We start from the raw sequence: 22,850 nt of genomic DNA, 5'->3' as shown, positions 1-22,850 counted from the left end.
GGATGACCGAGTACACTCGGTGGTTCACTTTGGAGGTCAGGACATCCAGTTTGTCCTCGTCCGATTTGATTGCTTCGGAGGCGGTCAGGAATTTTTCGAAACACTTAAGCCAGTGAGTAAACTTGGTGGATGAGTCCGCCTCCCGATGATCTAAGTCCAGGCATGCTGGTGTGAGGATCTTCTCCATTATAAAAATGTTGTTAATAAAATTGATGCGCTATCAATTACTCATAAAAGACTGAGAGTTAGAAGAGTAACTAAAGGCTTTTATTAACAACAGAATGGAAGTCTGCCTCGAGTGGTCGACCGGTCCAGGATACCAAGGGCTGGGGAGCAGTCACCTTTATACTAGGACCTGTGGGAGGAGTCAGCCGAGGCATGTCCAGGCATGTACACAGTGGAATACAAACAGGACAAACAGGAATACAAACAGAAATGAGGAGGAATTTCTTCACCCAGAGAGTGGTGAACCTGTGGAATTCTCTACCACAGAAGGCAGTAGAGGCCAATTCATTAAATATATTCAAGAAGGAGTTGGATATATTTCTTAAGGCTAAAGGGATCAAGGGGTATGGGGAGAAAGCAGGGACCGGGTACTGAACTTGGATGATCAGCCATGATCGCATTGAATGGCGGAGCAGGCTCGAGGGGCCGAAAGGCCTACTCCTGCTCCTATCTTCTATGTTTTTATGTTTCTATGGCCCATCTTGTCTGTGTTGGCTCTTTGCTAGAGAAATCCAAAACTAATCCCACTGTATCTTCCTTTGCTTCAAATATTTATTCAATAAAAAGATATAATGGGGCTCTACCTCAACATTCCCTGTGATGACACGCCATGCTCCAACCACTCTCTGAGTTAAGAAATGTCTCCTAATATCTCTCCTCACCCTCTTAATAACTTTAAATTGATGGCCTGTCATCACTAAGTCCCCAACCAGAGGAAATAGTTTTTCCTTGCGTACTGTCAAAACCTTGCATAATTTAAAAAACTTCCACTAATTCTCCTCCTGCTCACGTGGAAATAATTCCCATTTCTCAAGCATCTCCTCATAACTTGGATATATGAATGCATGTTCTTGTACCCAACTTTCAGGTAACCTCATCAACTATACAGTGAACATCTGGCTTCGTCATGGTAGAAGGATGTGCACAGGACAGCTCATGACACACCAATCACCTTGATCGTGTAAATGTCCAAAGCTATGTATGAGGCTTATTTGCCACCAACCGCTTAATCTGGATGCACATATGAAAGGGTTTGGAAAAGAAGCATGCCTACTAACTTCCTCCTTCAGGAAGTGGATCAGTGCAGGCAAGAGCCACTATTGTTTCTCCTTTTTGTCACAAATCTACCTCACTGCGTGGCCCTGAATCTTGCAGATGGTATAGTGGATGTAGTATATTTGGATTTCCAAAAGGTATTCGATAAGGTGCCACATAAAAGGTTGATACGCAAGATAAGGGCTCATGGGGTTGGGGGTAATATATTAGCATGGATAGAGGATTGGTTAACAGACAGAAAACAGAAAGTAGGGATAAACATATAATTTTCCGGTTGGCAGGCTGTAACTAGTGGGGTGCCGCAAGGATCAGTGCTAGGGCCTCTGCTATTTACAATCTATATTAATGAATTAGACGAAGGGACCGAGTGCAATGTATCCAAGTTTGCTGACGATACAAAGCTAGGTGGGAAAGTAAGCTGTGAGGAGGAAACAAAGAGCCTGCAAAGTGATATAGACAGGTTAAGTGAGTGGGCAATAAGGTGGCAGATGGAGTATAATGTGGAGAAATGTGAGGTTATTCACTTTGGTAGGAAGAATAGAAAAACAGAATGGCCTAGAAATTCAGTGGGCTGCACCACCAGTTAGCGCCTAAAGAGGGCACTCAGTGGCTTTAGCACCACTGGCCACGCCTCCCGCAATATTTAGCTGGGGCGCTAATGGCGGCGTTAGCCTGTTGCGCTGCACCGCCACCGATGACGTCATCGGTGTGCGCAGCGCCCCGCTACCGCCCCGATCTCGATATTCGGTAGTGCCCGCCTCTGTAGCGCCGTTCGCAAATCGCACCCGGTTCACGGGGCCTTCCTGTGGCGGCAGTGGCGCAAATTAAGGTGGAGGTGCGGGGCGGCCGTTTTTTTCGGCGGCCGCCTGCCAGCACCTCCGTCCCCGGCCTCCTGATCTCCCCCCACGGCAGTGCCGGCTGTTTTCCGAGAGCCCGGCACTTCTCCTCGGTGCTGGGCTCTTTTGCCGGCACTCGTGATCTCCAATCGCACTAGTGCAGGCCCCTCCCCCTTAAGAATGGGAGGAAGGCCTGCAGTACCGCAGCGCGCCGTGCCGCAGCGTGTGGCGCTGCGGCACGTTGCGCTGCGATATTCAGTTTCAGTGCCCTAAGAGGGATGCGGAGCGCCTCAAGCCTTGCCCCGTGTCCCTCTTGGGGCGTTCAAGCTGAATTTCCGGCAGTCGCAACTGCTCCGATCGCTGCGCTAATTCCGGCGCCCAGGCGAGCTTGGCGCCCCGTTTGCGGCTCCACCGAATTTCTCCCCCAATATCTTTAAATGGTGAGAAACTATTAATTGTTGGTGTTCAGAGAGATTTAGATGTCCTGGTACAGTAAACACAGAGTTAGCATGCAGGTACAGCAAGCAATTAGGAAGGCAAATGGCACGTTGGCCTTTATTGCAAGCGGGTTGGATACAAGAGTAAGGAAGTCTCACTACAATTGTACAGGGCTTTGGTGAGACCACACCTGGAGTACTGTGCACAGTTTTAGTCTCGTTATCTGAGGAAGGATATACTTACCTTAGAGGCGGTGCAACGAAGGTTCACTAGATTGATTCCTGGGATGAGAGGGTTGTCCTATGAGGAGAGATTGAGTAGATTGGGCCTATACTCTCTGGAGCTTAGAAGAATGAGAGGTGATCGCATTGAAACATAAGATTCTGAGGGGGATTGACAGGGTAGATGCTGAGAGGTTGTTTTCCCTGGCTGGAGTGTCTAAAACTAGGGGGCATAGTCTCAGAAGAAAGGTTCGGCCATTTAAGACTGAGATGAGGAGGAATTTCTTCACTCAGAGGGTTGTGAATCTTTGGAATTCTCTACCCCTAAGGGTTGTGGATGCTGAATCGTTGCGTATATTCAAGGCTCAGATAGATAGATTATTGGACTCGAAGGGGAATCAAGGGATATGGAAATCGGGCGGGAAAGTAGAGTTGAGGTCGAAGATCAGCCATCATCTTATTGAATGGTGGAGCAGGCTCGAGGGACCATATGGCCTACACCTGCTCCTAATTCTTCTGTTCTTATGTTAAATGTATTAGAGGAACAGGCATGAAAAAGCTATAAAACTGCAATTGGAAAGAGTTATCACAGCTGTAGATATAAAGACCGACTTGGGGTGCTTCAGTAATCCAGCAATTTCAACAGCATTCTAGTTACTCAGTTCTCTTGCACTGTTGGTCTTGGTAACTTATCCAAGCTAGTTTCCTCAATGATGTCATGAAGATCCTATAATATTCATCAGAAATCAGAATGTGTACTGAACCTTAAAAAAAATGGAAGAATGTAGGTTAGTAGTTCTTTGTAACCAATTTAAAATAGTGTATGGATGATGAGGCTCTCCCTTCAGCCAGTTTCCCCATGGGCTATAGAAGAGGCCATTGTTGTCTGAGCTTGATCCTGCAACAAAGGACAATGACCAGTCGACTCACAGCCAATCAGTATTATGCCTGTCTTCTTCACATCAGGGGTATGCAAGTCTAATTCTAAATAGTTTGAATGATTATGGACACATCTCTTAAGACTGGTTTGTAGGCAAAGGGAAATGTTTGTTTGCCAGTGTTTTACATAATCAAAACTACAGCAAATGTAACATCATTGTCCGGAAAAGATACATGGTGCACACCGTTGCATTTTGGCAACTTTAACTATTAGTTTTTGAAGAAATGGCCATGACAAAAAGAAGGGCCCGGATTTTGCTGTCCTGATGATGGCGAACTGGCGGCATTCGGCATCATTTCGCCTTTGAAACTGACCTTTTGCAACTTCAGGATTTAGCACACGCGCAGCCTGATGCGGAAATCCTGAAGTTGCGTTCTGTCATTAACTGCTCCTCCACAGGCTGTGCTGTACACCCCCCGCCCCGCCACCCTGCCCCCCGCCACTCTGCCCTCCCCCCCACCACCCTGCCCTCCTCCCCCCCCGCACAGAGCCAGCAATCAGTGAAATCTGTGCGATCATGGAAACTGATGAAAACTTTGGCTCTTCTGCAGTAATTACACTGTTAAATCCCCCACTAAAAGTTAGACCCAAAGGGATTAAGTGTAACTGGGGTTTCAACAACATATTGACTGCTAAACAAAGGTTATGGCCCTGAAAAACTAATTTTAATTTTGTGCCATGTCAAATTTATCCATTTTAATACACATTTTATTTTTTAAGAAACTTAAAAAAAATGTATAATATTTTTGAAAAGTTTGTTCATCTTTATTTCAGATTGGCCTTTTCCCCATATGACAGCCCCAATCTTTGTTTTGTTCTCTCTAACATTTTGAAAAAGTTAGAATTTTAAGAGCTTACCTGGTTCCCTGTCTGTGAGAATTCTGCATTTTGATTGGCTACTTAGGCAGCTTGTTGACGTCACAGCACCTCGCACTATGTGATTCCCACTAAACTACATTGATTTGAACTATGCGTCGGAAAACCCGAATTTCTCGACACAGCGATCATGAGATCTTTGTGCGAAGCTTACTTCGAGGCCAGCAACGAAAGCCTTGACCGCAAATTCAGGGCCAATATGTTTAATGAGAAGTCAGGTTGAATGATTCACTCATACCTATGTCTACAAAATGTGAATCCTTAGTTATTTGTGGAATGTGGATACGATAGTTTATCTCTTCCAGATGTTATATGTATATGCAGTGTCATTGTGGATCTAGGCAGAAAATTCATGCAGCTGGTTTGTAACTTAGCTTGGGGACGGGGAGTGCTTTTTTGTGTTCTAATCACACAAAATTATGTGTATTCCCTAAATTTGGTGTTACATATCTGCAGAGTTTTGCAGGGACTGGCAGTCTTCCAGTACCTTGCTCAAGGGGCCATTCTTCATATGACATTGAGTGTTAACAGACTACTTTTAAAAATGTGTTCTTGGGATGTGGGCGACACTGGCAAGATCACATTAAGTACCCATGCCTAGTTGCCATAAGAAGGTGGTGGTGGGCCTTCTTCTATGCTCCCACAATGGTGGTCAGTAGGCGATTTCAGGATATTGACCCAGTGATGATGAATGAATGGCGATACATGCCCAAGTTAAGATGGTGTGTGACTTGGAGGAGAACTTGTAGGTGATGGTGTTCCCACAATTTGCTGCTTTTGTTCTTCTTGATGGAGTTGTGTGGAAGGGAGGTGCTGTCAAAGTAAACATGGTGAGTTGCTGCAGTGCATCTTGTAGATAGTACATACTGCAGCCACTGTGTACCAGTAATGAAGGGGATGGATATTGAGTTCAGTGGCTGGGTTACCAACAAAGCAAACTGCTCTATCCGTGATGGTGTTGAGCTTCTTGTGTGTTGTTATAACTACACTGATCTATGGTGAGTACTCCATCACATCCGACATAGTTTCACTTTATTTATTTGTTTATTTTTATTCATTCCGAGATATAGGTATTGTTGTCAAGGCCAGCATTTATTGCCCATCCCTAATTGCCCATGAGCCACCTTCTTGAACCGCTGCAGTCCGTGTGGTGAAGGTTCTCCTACAGTGCTGTAAGGGAGAGAGTTCCAGGATTTTGACTCAGCGACGATGAAGGATCGGCAATATATTTCCAAGTCAGGATGGGGCGGATCTTGGAGGTGGTGGTGTTCCCATGCACCTGCTGCTCTTGTCCTTCTAGGTGGTAGAGGTCGCAGGTTTGGGAGGTGCTGTCAATGAAGCCTTGGCAAGTTGCTGCAGTGCATCGTGTAGACAATACACACTGCAGACATGGTGTGCCGGTGGTCGAGGGAGTGGTGGATGGGGTGCCAAACAAGTGAGCTGCTTTGTCCTGGATGGTGTCAAGCTTCTTGAGTATTGTTGCAGCTGCACTCATCCAGGCAAATGGAAAGTATTCCATTGCACTCCTGACTTGTGCCTTGTACTGTAGATGGTGGGAAGGCTTTGGGGAGTCAAGAGATGAGTCACTCGCCACAGAATAAACAGTCTCTGGCCTGCTCTTGTAGCCAGAGTATTTGTGGCTGGTCCAGTTAAGATTCTGGTCAATGGGGACTCCCAGGATGTTGATGGTGGTGCATTCGATGATGGTAATGCCGTTGAATGTCAAGGGAATCTCATGTTGGAGATGGTCATTGCCTGGCAATTGTGTGGCGCGAATGTTACTTGCCACTTATTAGCAAAAGCCTGTATGTTGTTGACATCTTGCTGCATATGGGCACAGACTGCTTCATTATCTGAGGAGTTGCGAATGGAACTGAACGCTGTGCAATCATCAGCAAACATCCCTGATGTGCCATCAATAACTCAAAGACAAGAAGTTAAAGGATTCAACTGAAGGCTTTTAATCGCTAAGAACATTGCACGTCATTCCACATTGGATTTGTCTGGCAGAATGACTCATACAGCTCTTGAGACCTTTATATGACAAAAGACAGGGGCAGAGCCAATACACACAATAGGGGAAAAGGGGGGGCGGTACACACAATACAATGCAGGTAAAACACAGGGGCTGATGAAGGCATATATTTCATCACATTCACCCCTTCTACAGATTTAGTCTGTCCGGGGGTGTGATAGTCCTTCCTGAACGTCGCAACAGTACCTCGGGTTCCGACCGGGAGTCTGTGGTGCCCTCCTGGGCATACCCATGTGCTGGGGGTGTTGCAGGTACTTCTGGGGGTGGTGAGGATACCTCTGGGGATGGTGGAGGTTCTTCTGGGGGTGGTGAGGATGGGTCGTCGTCGCTTCCTGCCGGGGCGAGGTCCTTTATGGACACGGTGTCCTCACGCCCGTCGGCGTGCTTGACGTACGCGTACTGTGGGTTTGCGTGGAGTAGGTGTACTGCCTCCACGAGGGGATCCGTTTTGTGGCCCCTCACATGCTTCCGTAATAGGACTGTCCCTGGGGTGGAGAGCCACGAAGGTAGGGACACTCCCGAGGTTGATTTGCGGGGAAAAACAAACATCTTCTCGTGAGGAGTGGCGTTAGTAGCAGTACACAGTAGCGACCTTATCGAGTGGAGTACGTCTGGGAGGACCTCTTGCCAGCGGGAGGTAGGGAGGCCTTTAGACCTTAGTGCTAAGGTGACCGCCTTCCACACCGTCGCGTTCTCCCTCTCCACTTGCCCATTACCCCGGGGGTTATAACTAGTGGTCCGACTCGTGGCTATCCCCTTCGACAGCAGGTATTGGTGCAGTTTGTCGCTCATGAACGACGCCCCCCTGTCAGTGTGGATGTAGTTCGGCATGCCGAACGTGCAAAACAGGCTGCCGAGGCACTTGATGACCGTGGCACTGGTCATGTCTGGGCAGGGGTAGGCGAATGGGAAGCGGGAGTACTCATCCACAGTGTTGAGAAAGTACACATTGCGGTCGGTGGAGGGGAGTGGTCCCTTGAAATCTAAGCTCAGGCGCTCGAATGGCCGTGTAACTTTGATCAGGTGGGCTCGGTCGGGCCTGTAAAAATGGGGCTTGCATTCCGCACAGGTGCGGCAGTCCCTGGTCATAGACCGGACCTCCTCGATGGAATAGGGCAGGTTACGGGATTTTATAAAGTGAAATAGCCGGGTGACCCCCGGGTGGCAGAGGCCATTGTGGAGGCCCTGTAGCCTGTCCCCCTGGATGCTGGCACACATCCCTCGTGATAGGGCGTCGGGGGATTCGTTGAGGGCCCCCGGCCTATATATTATGTCGTACTCAAACGTGGAGAGTTCGATCCGCCACCTGAGAATTTTGTCGTTCTTGATCTTCCCCCTCTGTTTGTTGTTAAACATGAAGGCTACTGACCGCTGGTCGGTAAGCAGGGTGAAGCGTTTGCCGGCTAGGTAGTGCCTCCAGTGCCGCACTGCCTCCACTATGGCCTGGGCCTCCTTCTCTACCGAGGAGTGCCTGATCTCGGGCCCTTGGAGGGTTCTTGAGAAAAAGGCTACGGGCCGCCCATCCTGGTTGAGGGTGGCTGCTAAAGCGAAGTCGGACGCATCGCTTTCGACCTGGAAAGGGATTTTTTCGTCCACTGCCCGCAGCGTGGCCTTCTCAATGTCGTGTTTAATGCTGTTGAAGGCAGCGTGGGCCTCGGCCGTGAGCGGGAAGGACGTTGATTTCAGGAGGGGACGGGCCTTGTCGGAATAATTGGGGACCCATTGGGCATAATAGGAGAAAAACCCCAGGCACCTTTTCAGGGCCTTGGGAGTGTTTGGTAGGGGTAGCTCCCGTAGGGGGCGCAATCGGTCGGGGTCCGGACCGATTTCCCCGTTTTCCACCACGCAGCCCAGGATACAGAGGCGCGTGGTGCTAAAGACACACTTATCCTCGTTGTAGGTGAGATTGAGTCTGAGGGCGGTTTTCAGAAATCTCGCGAGGTTCGAGTCGTGGTCTTGCTGGTCGTGGCCGCAGATGGTGACGTTGTCTAGGTATGGATAGGTGGCTGTTAACTGGTTCTCATCGACCATGCGGTCCATCTCCCGCTGGAAGGCCGAGACCCCATTCGTTACCCCAAAGGGGACTCTGAGGAAGTGGTAGAGGCGTCCGTTCGCCTCGAAGGCGGTGTATGGATGGTCCTCCGGCCTAATGGGGAGCTGGTGGTATGCCGATTTTAGGTCGATGGTGGAAAACACCCGGTATTGCGCAATTTGGTTAACCATATCCGCTATGCGGGGCAGAGGGTAGGCGTCTAGCTGGGTGTATAGATTAACCGTCTGGCTATAATCTATCACCATCCGCTTCTTTTCGCTACCCTTAACCACTACTACCTGGGCGCGCCACGGGCTGGTACTGCATTCGATGATACCCTCCCGCTTGAGTTTTTCTACTTCAGACGCAATGAACCGTCTGTCCTCCCAGCTGTACCGCCTACTCTTGGTCGCTATGGGTCGACAGTTGGGTGCGAGGTTGGCGAACAGAGAGGGCGGCTTGACCTTCAGGGTAGCCAGACCGCACACTGTGAGGGGCGGCTGGGACCCACCGTAGGTAAGCGTGATACTTTGGTGGTGGCACTGGAAGTCCAGACCCAAGATCACGCTCACACAGAGATCTGGCATTATCAACAGTTTAAAATCTCTGTAATCGGTGCCTTTTACCGACAACATAACCGTGCAGAAACCTGTAATTTTTGAGGTATGAGTCTTATCAGCCATGGCGATTTTGCCCGCGCACGCGGCGGTGGCGGAGTTGGAGGCGGGGTTCCCTCTGCAGACTTTACTGAAATGTCCTTCCTTCCCGCATTTAAAACAGGTGGTGCCCTTCGCTGGGCACAGATGCCTGGAGTGTTTGTCCTGGCCGCAGAAGTAGCATTTCGGGCCCCGATGCATCGCGGCAGTAGTGGGGCTCCTGGGTGGAGGCTGGGGCTCCGACGGTGCTAGGCTGGCCTGAGACCTGGGAGGTGAAGATGGCTTCCAAGATGGCGGCCCCCACGGCGAGCACGAGGCGGAGTGGGCCGCGTGGCCTGAGGAACAGGATTCAGAGTTCCTCTGGGCCATATCCAGCGATCGCGCTATGCCCATAGCCTGTTTTAAGTCCAGTCCCTCCTTTTCAAATAGTTTCTGCCGAATGTAATTTGAACTGAGGCCCGCAATAAAGGAGTCTCGGATCAGCTCCTCCGTGTACACGGTGGCAGACACGGCCTTACAGTTACAGTCTCTGCCCAGTACTTTTAGGCTTAGCATGAAGTCCTCTAGTGACTCACCATGCCGCTGCGTGCGAGTAGTCAGAAGATGCCTGGCGTACGCCTCGTTTATTGGCCGCATGTAGTGGGCCTTCAGAATGCTGCAGGCATCCTCGTAGCTGGTGGCATCTCGGATGAGAGGGGAGACCCGATGACTCACCCGGTTTCGCAGGATTCCCAGTTTCACGTCTCCGGTGGCGGTCGTGGCTGCTATGGCGGTGGCTGAGGTTTCGATGAAAAATTCGAAGCATTGGAACAAGTGTCCGAACTGTGTGGCTGCGTCTGTGGCATGGGGGTCCAGATCCAAGCGCTCTGGTTTCAGGAGTCGATCCATCTTGGTGTTTTAGCGATTAAAATTGATGTGCCATCAATAACTCAAGGACAAGAAGTTAAAGGATTCAACTGAAGGCTTTTAATCGCTAAGAACATTGCACATCATTCCACATTGGATTCGTCTGGCAGAATGACTCATACAGCTCTTGAGACCTTTATATGACAAAAGACAGGGGCAGAGCCAATACACACAATAGGGGAAAAGGGGGGGCGGTACACACAATACAATGCAGGTAAAACACAGGGGCTGATGAAGGCATATATTTCATCACAATCCCCACTTCTGACCTTATGATGGAGGGAAAGCCATTGATGAAGCAGCTGAAGATGGTTGGGTCTAGGGCACTGCCCTGAGGAACTCCTGCAGCAATGTCCTGGGACTGTGATAATTGGCCTCCAACAACCACAACCATCTTCCTTTGTGCTCGGTATGACTCCAGCCAGTGGAGAGTTTTCCCCCTGATTCCCACTAACTTCAATATCTGGATTTGGATATCTTTTTATTGCTCATTATTTTAAAGGAGAACATCTAACTTCAGCAAATGTTACAGTTTAAAAATAAATTACTTTTTGTCTTATTAATATGTGAGTGTAGCATATCGGAGCATAAAGTGCCCCATGTTATCTGCATATCTGTGAAGTTGCATATTTTTCAGTTTTTGTGTGGCACTGCTTGGTGAGAGCTTGCATACATAAGCAATGAATAATTTTTTTTATTTTGGGATGTTCCCAATTTTTCTGCCAGAACATATAGGCTGGAATTTTCTCCAGGGAGGCGGGTTGGGGGAGGGGGACCTCCGAGGTGGGCGGGAAACTCGCCCGACCGGGTCTCCCGCAGGCCCTGCCGAATTTAATGGCAGGGCCTGATTTGCATGTGGGACCTCGGATCCCTGCCCGCAGCCAGCCAGATTGAGAGGCTGGCTGGCTGGCTGCGGGCGGGTAGGCCTCAGATGCAAGGGGTCAGTCCTGGGGGGTTGGGGGGATGGTCGGCTTCAGGCATCGGGGAACGCGGGAGGGGGTCGGGGGTGGGGGTCGGGGAGGTCGGCATTGGGCACCGGGGATCGTGAGGGCGGGGGTCAACGGGGGGGGGGGGCAGTGGTTGGCCGGGGATTGAGGGTTGGCATTCGGCAGGGTGGGGGGTGGTTGGCTGGAGCATGGGCAGGGGGGAAAGAGGATCGGGGCTGGCCACCGGAGAATCGTGGCCGGCCTCATCATCATTGTTGGGGTGGGGAGTTTTGGGGGGTGGGAGGCTGGGGGGGTGGTGGTGATCGGAGGCCTCGTGGGTGGTCTCCGATCGCGGAAGGTGGGTTAGGCAGGGACCCTGGATCCAGGAGGTAGGTATAAAGCCAGTTACCTCCTGGATGCAGCAGTCCCCGCCTCTGTTTATCTGCTGGGTTTCACAAATTGCGTGAAACTCGTCCACAGGCAGTTAAACACAAAATGGACGGGGAAAAAGAGGCTTGCAGCCTCATTACAATATTTCAATTAAGGTAACGCCCCCTGAGAGCGGGTTGGTCGCTCGCCCCCCATGCTGCCTCCGGCAAAACCGGAAGTGGGCGGGTTGGAGGCGGGATCAGGTCGGGAATCTCATTTTTAACACTTTAACTGCCCCCACGCTCCAAACCCACCCATTTTATTAGGGGAAAAATCCGGCCATAATGAGCGTTTAGAAATTCTATTCACTTTTTTCACTTTCTACCTTCTGTACCAAAATTAACCTGATTTAAATTTTCTTGAATATTCATGTGCATATTTCCTCAGCACTTTATTTCTTTGTCACTTTGAGTGACATGCAGCCTGGCAGCTTTGCGTTCCAGTATGTCATGTTGTAAGGCGGTTACGCTGTTCTGCTGTAGATTGCACTAATTTAATTCCCAATATTGCTGCAGTTTAAATCACATGCTGGCACACTGTAGGCTTTGAGCTGCTCTGCATATAATCATACTCTTGATCTTAACAGTAGCCATCAGGGCAATTATTTAGATTTCCAGCACAGTTTGAAGTAACAGCTGAACAAATATAGTTTTAACAGAAGCAGTAGCTTGTTGTAGTGTATATAATTACTCAGAAGAGAAACCTGTAATTGCTGTATTTATTCTGTTGCATGGATGGATATAATATATATTTATGTTTAAAAAGGTCTAATCAACTTATTCTAAGTTTTATTTCCTTTTTATAATACTTTCCTTTTACAAAGTGAGTTGTTTGCTTGCTAGGAAAAAGTGGCTACAGTGCGAAAATACATTCATGGCAAAAGAGTGACCTTTAGTTGCATACAGCTGAAGCCATTGGAAGAGGGAGCAAAATAGATTTATATTCTGATATAAAAACAGAAAATGCTGGAGGCATCGCTAGGACCCATACGGGTTCCCATAGCAACACCTTTGATTTGGAGGAAGTGAGTGGAGTCAAAGGAGAGGTTGTTCAATGTGACAACAAGTTCAGCCAGGTGGAGGAGGGTGGTGCCCAACCAGTCCCCATCCACCACCACCATCCTCCTCCGCCTGGCTGAACTTGTTGTCACATTGAACAACCTCTCCTTTGGCTCCACTCACTTCCTCCAAATACCGTATTTGTTGCTCACGATGTGGTCTCCTCAACATTGGGGAGACCAAACGCAGATTGGGCGACCGCTTTGCAGAACACCTCCATTCAGTCCGCAAGCGTGACCCCGAGCTTCCAGTCGCTTGCCATTATAATCCTCCGGACCACTCCCACTCTGACCTCTCTGTCCTCGGCCTCCTACACTGTTCCAATGAAGCCTTCCGGACTCAATATTGAGTTCAACGATTTCAGATCATAACCTCTGCCCCCATTTTTTGGACGGCAGCTGTTGCTGATGATTCTGATATTTCCATTTATACCTCCTCTAGACCCATCTTTTGTTTCTTTACGTGTCCCATTACCAACCCCTTTTGCCTTGCACCATTATCCCTTTTGTCATTTAATCTCTCCTGCCTTCCATCCTATCACAGAGCTTCCCTTTTGTTCTTTCCTCCCCTCCCCCCTTTCCCTGCCTCTGTACTTGCTTAAAACCTGTTACATCTCTAATCTTTTCCAGTTCTGATAAAAGGTCATCGACCTGAAACGTTAACTTTATTTTTCTCTCCACAGATGCTGCCTGACCTGCTGAATATTTCCAGCATTTTCTGTTTTTATTTCAGATTTCCAGCATCCGCAGTATTTTGCTTTTGTATATGTATTCTGTGAGTCATGTTATGAAATGGTGCTTTGTCTGCAAAACAAAATGTTTATTGCGATCTGATTGAGAGAAAATATACTGTACATTTTGATCAAAGAACGAGTGGCCTAACTTCAGCTGATTTATTTACTGCATATTTTCTTAAACTGTGTTTATTTAATTCTGAAACAACACAGAATATATGGGGTGTGTGTATTGAAGACAGTGTGAGATTTTTCCAAAGTGTCATAACACTTTTGAGTAATAAGATAGTCTTATGACTGAAATCTAAGCAGCGTCTTGGGAAATGGTTGCAGTTTTTAATCCCTGAGCATCTCTGTTACTTGACAATGTAACTTTGTCTTGGTCCTGAACTTCACTCACTGGATTACTCTGTTACTCTCTCCGCAGATGAAATCATGCAGCAGGAAATAAGACCCCTGCTTGCGGTTGATATCATTGAACAGCTACAGAAACAGTTTGCTGTCCTATCAGGTAGGAAATTAGCAGCGTTTTCTTCTTTTCATTGATACCTGTTGGTGCTGTCTGGAACACTACAGAAAAGTTTCTGAGTTCAGAATTTCATTTGAGGTTAATGTGGTGCAGTGCTACAGGCAGTCAGCTAAACTCATGATTTGCTGGTCCTCGTATGGTCAATCCTTGTAGAATAAAATTATATTTACGCTGTACATAGCTAAAATAACAATGAATGTATTGTGCTTAATAGAGAATATAAACAATTTTGCAATTCTACTGCAGTTTTCCCATTTTATGATTTACGGTAAGTTAGCTTAGTTAACTTATAAAGTTAAAACAAGGCAAGAAAGTCTAGCATTTATCTAACGCATTTCATGACCTCAGGACATCCCAAAGCGCTTTACAGCCAATTAAGTACTTTTCAAAGTGTAGTCGCTGATGTAATGTAGGAAGCGAGCCGTCAATTTGCCAGTCCCATAAACAGAAATGAGATGATGACCAGATGATCTGTTTTTTAGTTATGGTTGAGGGAATAAATATTTGCCAGGACACCGGGGAGAACTCCCCCGCTCTTCTGCAAAATAGTGACATGACATCTTTTACATCCACTTGAGAGGGCAGATGGGGCCTCAGTTTAACATCTCATCCAATGAACAGTTCCAAACGTAGTTTGTAAATGGGGCATATGTACTCCCGGTTATATAAATATTCTACCAATAGCATAATGCTTCTAAGTGGCTGATCCAGGAGCTGCAGTGATGGCAGCAGGAAAAGCAAATTGTTCAGCATTCTGGCTTAAGAGCAGGAAGAGCTGCAATGTGGTGGGCAAAACAGAAAATAAAATCAAAAACAAATATTTGGTAATGTTTTATAATAAATTGCTCTATTAAAAGAGCACATATTTAATTTACTTACCCTTTCTCTCTAACACCAGGGGGGCGAAATTCATTAATAATAAAAACAGAAAATGCTGGAAATACTCAGCAGGTCAGGCAGCATCTGTAAAGAGAGAAACAGAGTTAACGTTTCAGGTCGATGACCCACCTGACGAATTGATTCACTTCGGATAATTTTGTACTGTCTCTCATTTCAGCTGTGCGCTGTGATATGGCCTGTGACAGGGATGGAATGATGGGGATGTGGTGAGCAATGGGGATCTGGGGTTGAATTTACTGGAACCGCAGTCTGATGAGGCGGTCACGGACCGCCCTTCCGGAAGGCCGATTGAGTGGCTGCCTCCTCCCTTGCTCCTGTTCCTCCTCCTCCTCCTCCTTCTCGTCTTCCTCGTCCTCCTCCTCCTCTCCCTCTCCCTCTTCCTCCTCCTGAGGTGGTCCCGCAATTCCGGCTGGCAAGGGCTGGGACCTCATGATGGCCAGATTGTGGAGAATGCACGACGCAATGGGACACCCGCTCTGGCGAGTACTGAGGGCTCCTCCCGAATGGTCAAGGCAGCGGAACCTTTGCTTCAGCAGGCCGATGATCTGCTCAATGATGTTCCTGGTGGCCTCATGGCTCTCATTATATGAGTGCTGTGCAGGAGTGTTGGGGTAGCGGAGAGGAGTCATGAGCCAGGTGGAGAGCGGATAGCCCTTGTCTCCGACTAGCCAGCCACAAGCTTGATGTGGTTGCTGGAAGAGTGCTGGCACAGGATGAAGGCATCGTGGCTGCTGCCAGGATAGTGGGCATTCACATTGAGGATTCGCTGTCTGTGGTCGCACACCAACTGGACATTAAGTGAGTGGTAGCCTTTGCGGTTATGGAAGATCTCAGGATTGTTATGTGGTGCCCACAAAACGATGTGGGTGCAGTCAATGGCACCCTGCACCATGGGGAATCCCACTATCCTGGCAAAACCACATGCACGCTCGTCCTGCTTCTCACCGGTGATGGGGAAGGAAATGTAGTCCCTTCTCCTACTGTAGAGAGCCTCTGTTACCTCCCAGATGCAGCAATGGACGGCGAACTGTGAGATGTCCCCTATATCTCCTGTTGCAGACTGGAAGGATCTGCTGGCGAAAAAATTGAGGGCGACGGTGACCTTGACTGCCACTGAGAGAGCTGTCCTCTCCTGATCTCTGCATCACCGCCCCTCTCTGCATCTCCCTCCAGAATGTCTGTTCACTTGTGAACAAAGCCTTTGCCATCCATGAGCTTATCGTGGATGATTGCATCTACATCATGGCCTTGATGGAAACCTGGCTGAGGGATGATGACACCTTACCCCTAAATGAAGCCTCCCCACCTGGATATACCTTCCACCACTTGCCCGCCCAGACCGTTGCAGTGGCTCTTATCACCAAATCACACCTTAGTCTGTCCCCCTATGCCTCTGGCACTTTCTCCTCCTTTGAGCATCTCACCTTGTTCCAACCCCTCTCATTTAAAATCCCTCCATGTAAACTCCCTAACCCATATTCACGTCCACACCCTTGACCTTGCCATCATAAAGGCACTATATAAATACAAGTTATTGTTAGCATAGAAAAACTTCAGGGCATTCAGAGGCATGACAAAAAAATGGATGCCAAATATGAGCCAAAGGAAATATTAGGAGGCATGACCAAATGATTGGTCAAAGAGGTGTGTGTTAAGGAGCAGGGGGATACTGGCTCCCTCAAAAGGGCACGGGATTCATTGGGATTCTCATGGAAAAAGGGGGAATGCTAATAATAGTGTCTTGGAGCCACTTGCGGGGAAAGCGAGAAATCTCCCGATTTCCTATATGGCCAGTCCACCCCTGTTCAGAAGGTTCTTAAAGGTTGAGAGAGAGATAGAGAAGTGGAAAGATTCAGGGATAAAATTCCAGAGTGTGGCACCTAGGTAGCCAGTCATGAGGTGAAAGGGAGATAGTATGCACAAGAGGCTGTAGTCCAATGAATGGAGAGTTCGGGGGGAAGGGTGGTTGTACCACTCATAGAGAGGGATGAGGCCATTCAGACATTTAAACTCAAGGGTGAACATTTTAAATTTGAGGTGTTGTGGGACAGGGAGCCAATGTAGGTCGGTGAGGACAGAGGTGATGGGTAAGTGAGGCTTGGTGAGGCATAGGATACGTGCTGCAGAGTTTTGGATGAGCTGAAGCTTTTGGAGGGTGGAGGTTAGAGGATGGGGGACAGCCGGGAGAACATTGGAATAGGCGTGTTTGGAGGTGACAAAGGCATTGCTGGTTTTCCGCAGCTGATGAGCTGAGGTAGGGGTGGAGGCAGGTCATGTTATGGAGGTGGAAATAGGCAGGCACTGTTAAAGAGAGTATATGAGGTCAGAAGCTGAGCTTGCGATCAAATAGAATGCTGAGATTGCAAACAGTGTGGTTCATTGTAGGAATACTGGTAGGCTTGACTTTCCTTTTACTCTTTTCAAACTTATCTCTCCAGCTTCTGTAGGCCTGTCCAAAGGCAATGAAGAACTTATGAAGCTGATGCAATTCGACAGAGACTTTTGGGGATCTGCTTTCAAAAATGAGACAAAAATAAGCAAAAGTAAATTTCAAATGTAACTTCACATCACTAAGGACAATGCCATATAGAGACAGCTTTTCAGGAGGACTGTACTGATTACGATTTAGCAATACTCAAATCATAAGAACATAAGAAATAGGAGCAGGAGTAGGCCATGCGGCCCCTCGAGCCTGCTCCGCCATTCAATCAGATCATGGCTGATCATCGACCTCAACTCCACTTTCCCGCCCAATCTCCATATCCCTTGATTCCCCTAGAGTCCAAAAATCTATCTATCTCAGCCTTGAATATACTCAAAGACTCAGCATCCACAGCCCTCTGGGGCAGAGAATTCCAAAGATTCACAACCCTCTGAGTGAAGAAATTCCTCCTCATCTCAGTCTTATATGGCCTACCCCTTATCCTGAGGCTGTGTCCCCTAGTTCTAGACACTCCAGCCAGGGGAAACAACCTCTCAGCATCTACCCTGTCAATCCCTTTCAGAATCTTGTATGTTTCAATGAGATCACCTCCCATTCTTCTAAACTCCAGAGAGTATAGGCCCATTCTACACAATCTCTTATCATAGGTCAGCCCTCTCATCCCAGGATTCAAGCTAGTGAACCTTTGTTGCACTGCCTCCAAGGCACATATATCCTTCCTTAGATAAGGAGACCAAAACTGTGCAGAGTACTCCAGGTGTGGCCTCACCAAGGCCCTGTACAATTGTAGCAAGACTTCCTTACCCTTATACTCCAACCCCCTTCCAATAAAGGCCAACATGCCATTTGCCTTCCTTATTGCTTGCTGTACCTGCATAGCTTTCTGTGTTTCTTGCACGAGAACACCCAAATCTCTATGAACATCAACATTTGAAAGTTTCTCACTGTACGGATAACCGTAGCTTTCATAAAGACAGCGGGGTTTGATTGACAGCTGGTTGACGGCTGATGTCATATCCGGGGGTGGGATCCGACGCCATCTTGGCCATGCTTGAAGTACTGTACTATGAGACACAGAGTCAGGACTGAATAAATGGCACTCCACTACAACTGCTTGGGAGACTCGTAATTGCGTTATTAAGATAACATTACATGGTACCAGGATTTATAGAACTCACGATAAGGACATACTACAACAATGGAAAGAATAAAACCTCCGGCTAGCCTGCAACTAGAAGGAAATGTGAATGAAAATTGGCGTGTCTTCAAGCAATGCTTTCTTCTCTACCTCACAGCGATTGACGCTTCGACTAGCTCTGGAACACATAAAGTAGCTTTGTTGCTAACAGTGGCTGGCTCGCAGGCAATCGAGCTGTTTAATACATTTACGTTTGCAGCCAAAGATGATAAAAATGATCTGGACACGGTGATAGAATGGTTCGACGAATACTGCACTCCAAAAAAGAATGAAACGTATGAGAGATTCGTGTTTTGCTCCCACGTGCAAAAGCAAGGAGAATCCTTTGATTTTTTTTGACGGACTTGAAAATAAAAGCACAAACATGCAACTTTCAGTACCTGAAGGAATCGATGATACGCGATCAAGTCATTTTTGGAATACTCGACAAGAAGGTGAGGGAGAGAATGCTTAGAGACAATGACCTAAATTTGGATGCAGCAGTGAAAATATGTTATGCTAGTGAACTCTCAGCCATGCACACGAAAACTTTCGAAGGGAGCAGCACAGCAGCGGGCGGGAGCGCCCTGGGGCTGAAAAACCTGCCGGTGGATGTGGTACAGAAAAGGGACACAAGAGGGCCCACGGAGTTCAAGATGATGACGCCTTACGAATGCAGACGGTGCGGTAATAAGCACGTAGCCAGACAGTGTCCTGCTTATGGGAAGAACTGTGCAAAATGTAAAGGCAGGAATCACTTTGCCAAGATGTGTTTTTGGGGAGAGAAAACTGAAGGTAAAAAGACAGTGCATGCTATTGAGACTGAAGAGACAGGAGCAGAGACTTTGTTTGTTGGAATGGTGCAAAATGAGTCAAAACAGGGCAAAAATGCTAATGAAGTGCACTCTGTAGGACCAAAGACTGAAGTTTGGATAGCTCCCTTGCTGGTAAATGGCACCATTGTTCCCTTTAAGCTAGATACAGGTGCTAAGGCAAACCTCATAAGTTGGAGTGATGCACGGAATCTCAAAGTGCGACCTAAAATACTGAACAAGACAGTGTCTTTGAAGGCATACAATGGACAAAGCATTGAAACAAAAGGAATGTGTAGGCTGAATGTCAAGGTAAAAAATCACATTCACCCTTTGAGCTTTGTTATAGTGCCTGAAGGACATGAGTCACTGTTGGGGGATAAGGCCCGTGTGGATTTGGGCTTGGTAAAACGAGTCTATACTATCAATGAACTGAACTGTGTGCAGAGTGCCCCCCAAGATAGTACAAATCTGACTCATGAGACTATAGCACACAAATATGCAGATGTATTTCAGGGTTTCGAAGCACTGCCCTTTACATACTCCATCAAACTGAGAGAGGATGCACAACCTGTGATTCACGCACCCAGGAGAGTTCCAGTGGCTCTCCGTGAAAAACTGAGGAAAGAGCTAGACCGCATGGAGGGACTAGCTGTCATAAAGAAGATTGAGGAACCGACTGACTGGGTAAATTCCATGGTTTGTGTCAATTCAAAGAAAACTGATAAATTTCATGTCTGCATGGATCCCAAGGACCTTAACGCCAATATCAAAAGAGAGCACTACCAAATTCCAAAGAGAGAGGAAATAGTCAGCGAAATGACAGAAGCGAAAGTCTTCTCCAAGATGGACGCCTCGCATGGTTTCTGGCAGTTGAAACTTGATGAAGAAAGTGCTAAGCTGTGCACTTTTAACACCCCGTTTGGTCGATACTCCTACCAGCGTCTGCCCTTTGGTATTAGCTCCACCCCAGAAATCTTTCACAGAGCAATGGAGCAAATCATCAAGGGCCTGGAGGGAGTGCGGGTGTACATGGATGATCTGGTAGTATGGGGCTCCACTCAGGGGGAGCACGACACCAGACTGGAGAAAACACTTCAGAGAATACAGCAGTATGGACTCAAACTAAATAAAGACAAATGTCAGTTCAGTGTCAATGAAATCACATTCCTTGGAGACAAGATCTCTACAGAGGGGATTCAGCCAGACAAGTCAAAGGTAAAGGCTATACATGACATGGAGAAACCAAAGGACAAGAAAGGGGTTCAGCGGGCCCTTGGCATGGTTAACTACCTAGGAAAATTCATTCCAAATCTAGCAGTGAAAACTGTTCATCTGAGAAAACTGCTGCACCAAGAGACAGAGTTCCAATGGGGACGTGAACATGAGAGAGAATGGAAGGGGCTGCTACACATTCTAGCAAGTGAACCCCTACTGAAGTTCTTCTGCCCTAAAAAGAGGACAAAAGTGTCCACAGATGCCTCTAAGAATGGATTAGGGGCTGTCCTTCTACAGGAAGATGAAGGAGAATGGTGACCAGTGGCGTATGCGTCACGCTCCATGACGGCTACAGAGTGCCGGTACGCGCAAATCGAGAAGGAGTGCCTTGGCTTGGCATTTGGGTGTGAAAAATTTCATACCTACATCTATGGTCTTCCCAAGGTTATCCTAGAAACGGACCATAAGCCACTGCTAGGGATCGCAAAGAAGAATCTGTGTGAGATGTCACCACGGATACAACACCTAATGATGAGACTTCAACGTTACGATTTTGAGCTAACATATGTGCCAGGGACACAAATGTTCATTGCAGACACACTATCCAGGGCTGCGCCTTACGCCACACAAAACAGTGAATCAGAAGAGGATGTGGCTCTTCATGTGGATATGGTCTACGCAGCATTGTCCGTCACACAGGAACAACTATCAGTGATAGTCACAGAGACATCAAAGGACCCAGTCCTGAGTAAAGTAATGAGAAATCTTCAAGAGGGCTGGAAGAAAGGGTCATGTAAACAATATTATCACATTCAGTCTGAGCTCTCTGTGGTCAATGGACTACTGCTTAAGTGTGACAGGATAGTAGTGCCCACCTCTATGCGACGAGAAATGCTCAACAGGATACATGAAGGGCACCTGGGTGCAGAAAAGTCAAAAAGGAGAGCACGTGAGGCACTCTACTGGCCAAACATGAACTCTGATATTGACCAGATGATCAGTGAGTGTGCTACATGTCAGGAGTATCACTACAAGCAAACAAAAGAGCCCCTCATTACCACAGAGCTCCCATCACAGCCTTGGGAAAAGGTCGGAACTGATATATTTCACTATGAAGGAAAAGACTATTTGTTAGTTATTGATTATTATTCCAATTATCTGGAGATGGTTCTCTTGTCCTGTACCATATCAAGAGCTGTGATAACTCACCTGAAGTCAATCTTTGCCAGGCGGGGCATCCCTCTAACCCTGGTCTCTGATAATGGCCCTCCCTATGCCAGTCATGAGTTTCAGTCATTTGCTTCAGAGTATGAGTTAATCATGTAATCTCCAGTCCGCTCTATCCTCAGGCTAATGGAAAAGCGGAGAAGGGGGTACAGATTGTGAAAAGACTATTAAAGAAAGCAGCACACAGCAACACTGACCCATATCTGGCCCTGATGTCGTACAGGGCGGGCCCGCTAGCAAGTGGCAAGTCTCCAGCTGAGCTCTTACTGGGTCGGAAAATCCGTACATGACTTCCCAGTTATGTCACACCTGACCACAGAGATGAGGTGTGGGCAGACAAGGCTCGGAAACTACAACAGAAACAAAAAACACTTCATGACCGCACAGCCACTCCACTAGTGCCTCTACAGGAGAAAGATATAGTTTGCATTGAAGGGCCTGAGTCATGGCCTAAAAGAGCCACCGTTCTACAACAGGTCGCCCCCAGGTCATACAGTGTCATGACAGAGAACGGCAATGTGTTTCGCAGAAACAGGAGGCACCTACTGAAAACCACCGAGACCTTTCAGCCTCAGGAGGATGGAGAGGATGATGAGATGAGGGAAATGCCACAAAGAGACGAGATGAGGGAAATGCCACAAAGTGACGAAGGACACAGTAGTGATAATGTGACAAGGGACCTGTGTGGTACAGACATGAACTTAAGGGATACAACTGGGGTGGTTCAGCAAACACCCGTTCAGCCACGCAGGTCACAGCGCACCAGAAAGCCTGTAGTTAAACTTGACCTGTAGACAGGGATTGATAAGAGTGTAAACAGTTAATGGACTCCTGGGTGTGGGTAAGGTTTATACCTACCTGCAATTAGTTCAACGGTGTAGTTACACTGTTTCTATATGATGTTAACAAGTGTTCTATGTGTTACGTTATGTTATGTTGTTACTGTGTTATGTCTTCATTGAAGGGGGAAGATGTACGGATAACCGTAGCTGTCGTAAAGACAGCGGGGTTTGATTGACAGCTGGTTGACGGCTGGCGTCATATCCAGGGGCGGGATCCAACGCCATCTTGGCCATGCTTGAAGTACTGTACTACGAGACACAGAGTCAGGACTGAATAAATGGCACCCCACTACAACTGCTTGGGAGACTCGTAATTACGTTATTAAGATAACATT

At 47.6% G+C, this 22,850-nt stretch overlaps 1 protein-coding gene across 2 annotated transcripts in view; it reads left to right on the top strand.

The window, feature by feature from the left end:
* Nucleotides 1–22,850, top strand: part of mcf2l2 (MCF.2 cell line derived transforming sequence-like 2) — a 469,404-nt gene that overhangs the window by 162,365 nt on the left and 284,189 nt on the right. For both annotated transcript variants that reach the window (XM_085990152.1, XM_085990151.1), the window contains exon 2: nt 13,795–13,878. In XM_085990152.1, coding sequence (XP_085846278.1) covers nt 13,795–13,878 — 84 coding nt within the window. The remainder of the gene's footprint in view (nt 1–13,794; nt 13,879–22,850) is intronic.

The sequence above is a fragment of the Somniosus microcephalus genome, chromosome 6 (assembly GCF_052327205.1).
Source record: "Somniosus microcephalus isolate GS21.2 chromosome 6, FLI_Smic_1.0, whole genome shotgun sequence".
NCBI lineage: Eukaryota > Metazoa > Chordata > Chondrichthyes > Squaliformes > Somniosidae > Somniosus > Somniosus microcephalus.
The sequence above is the reverse complement of the archived record's forward strand: the minus strand, read 5'-3'. Positions and strand labels throughout refer to the sequence as shown.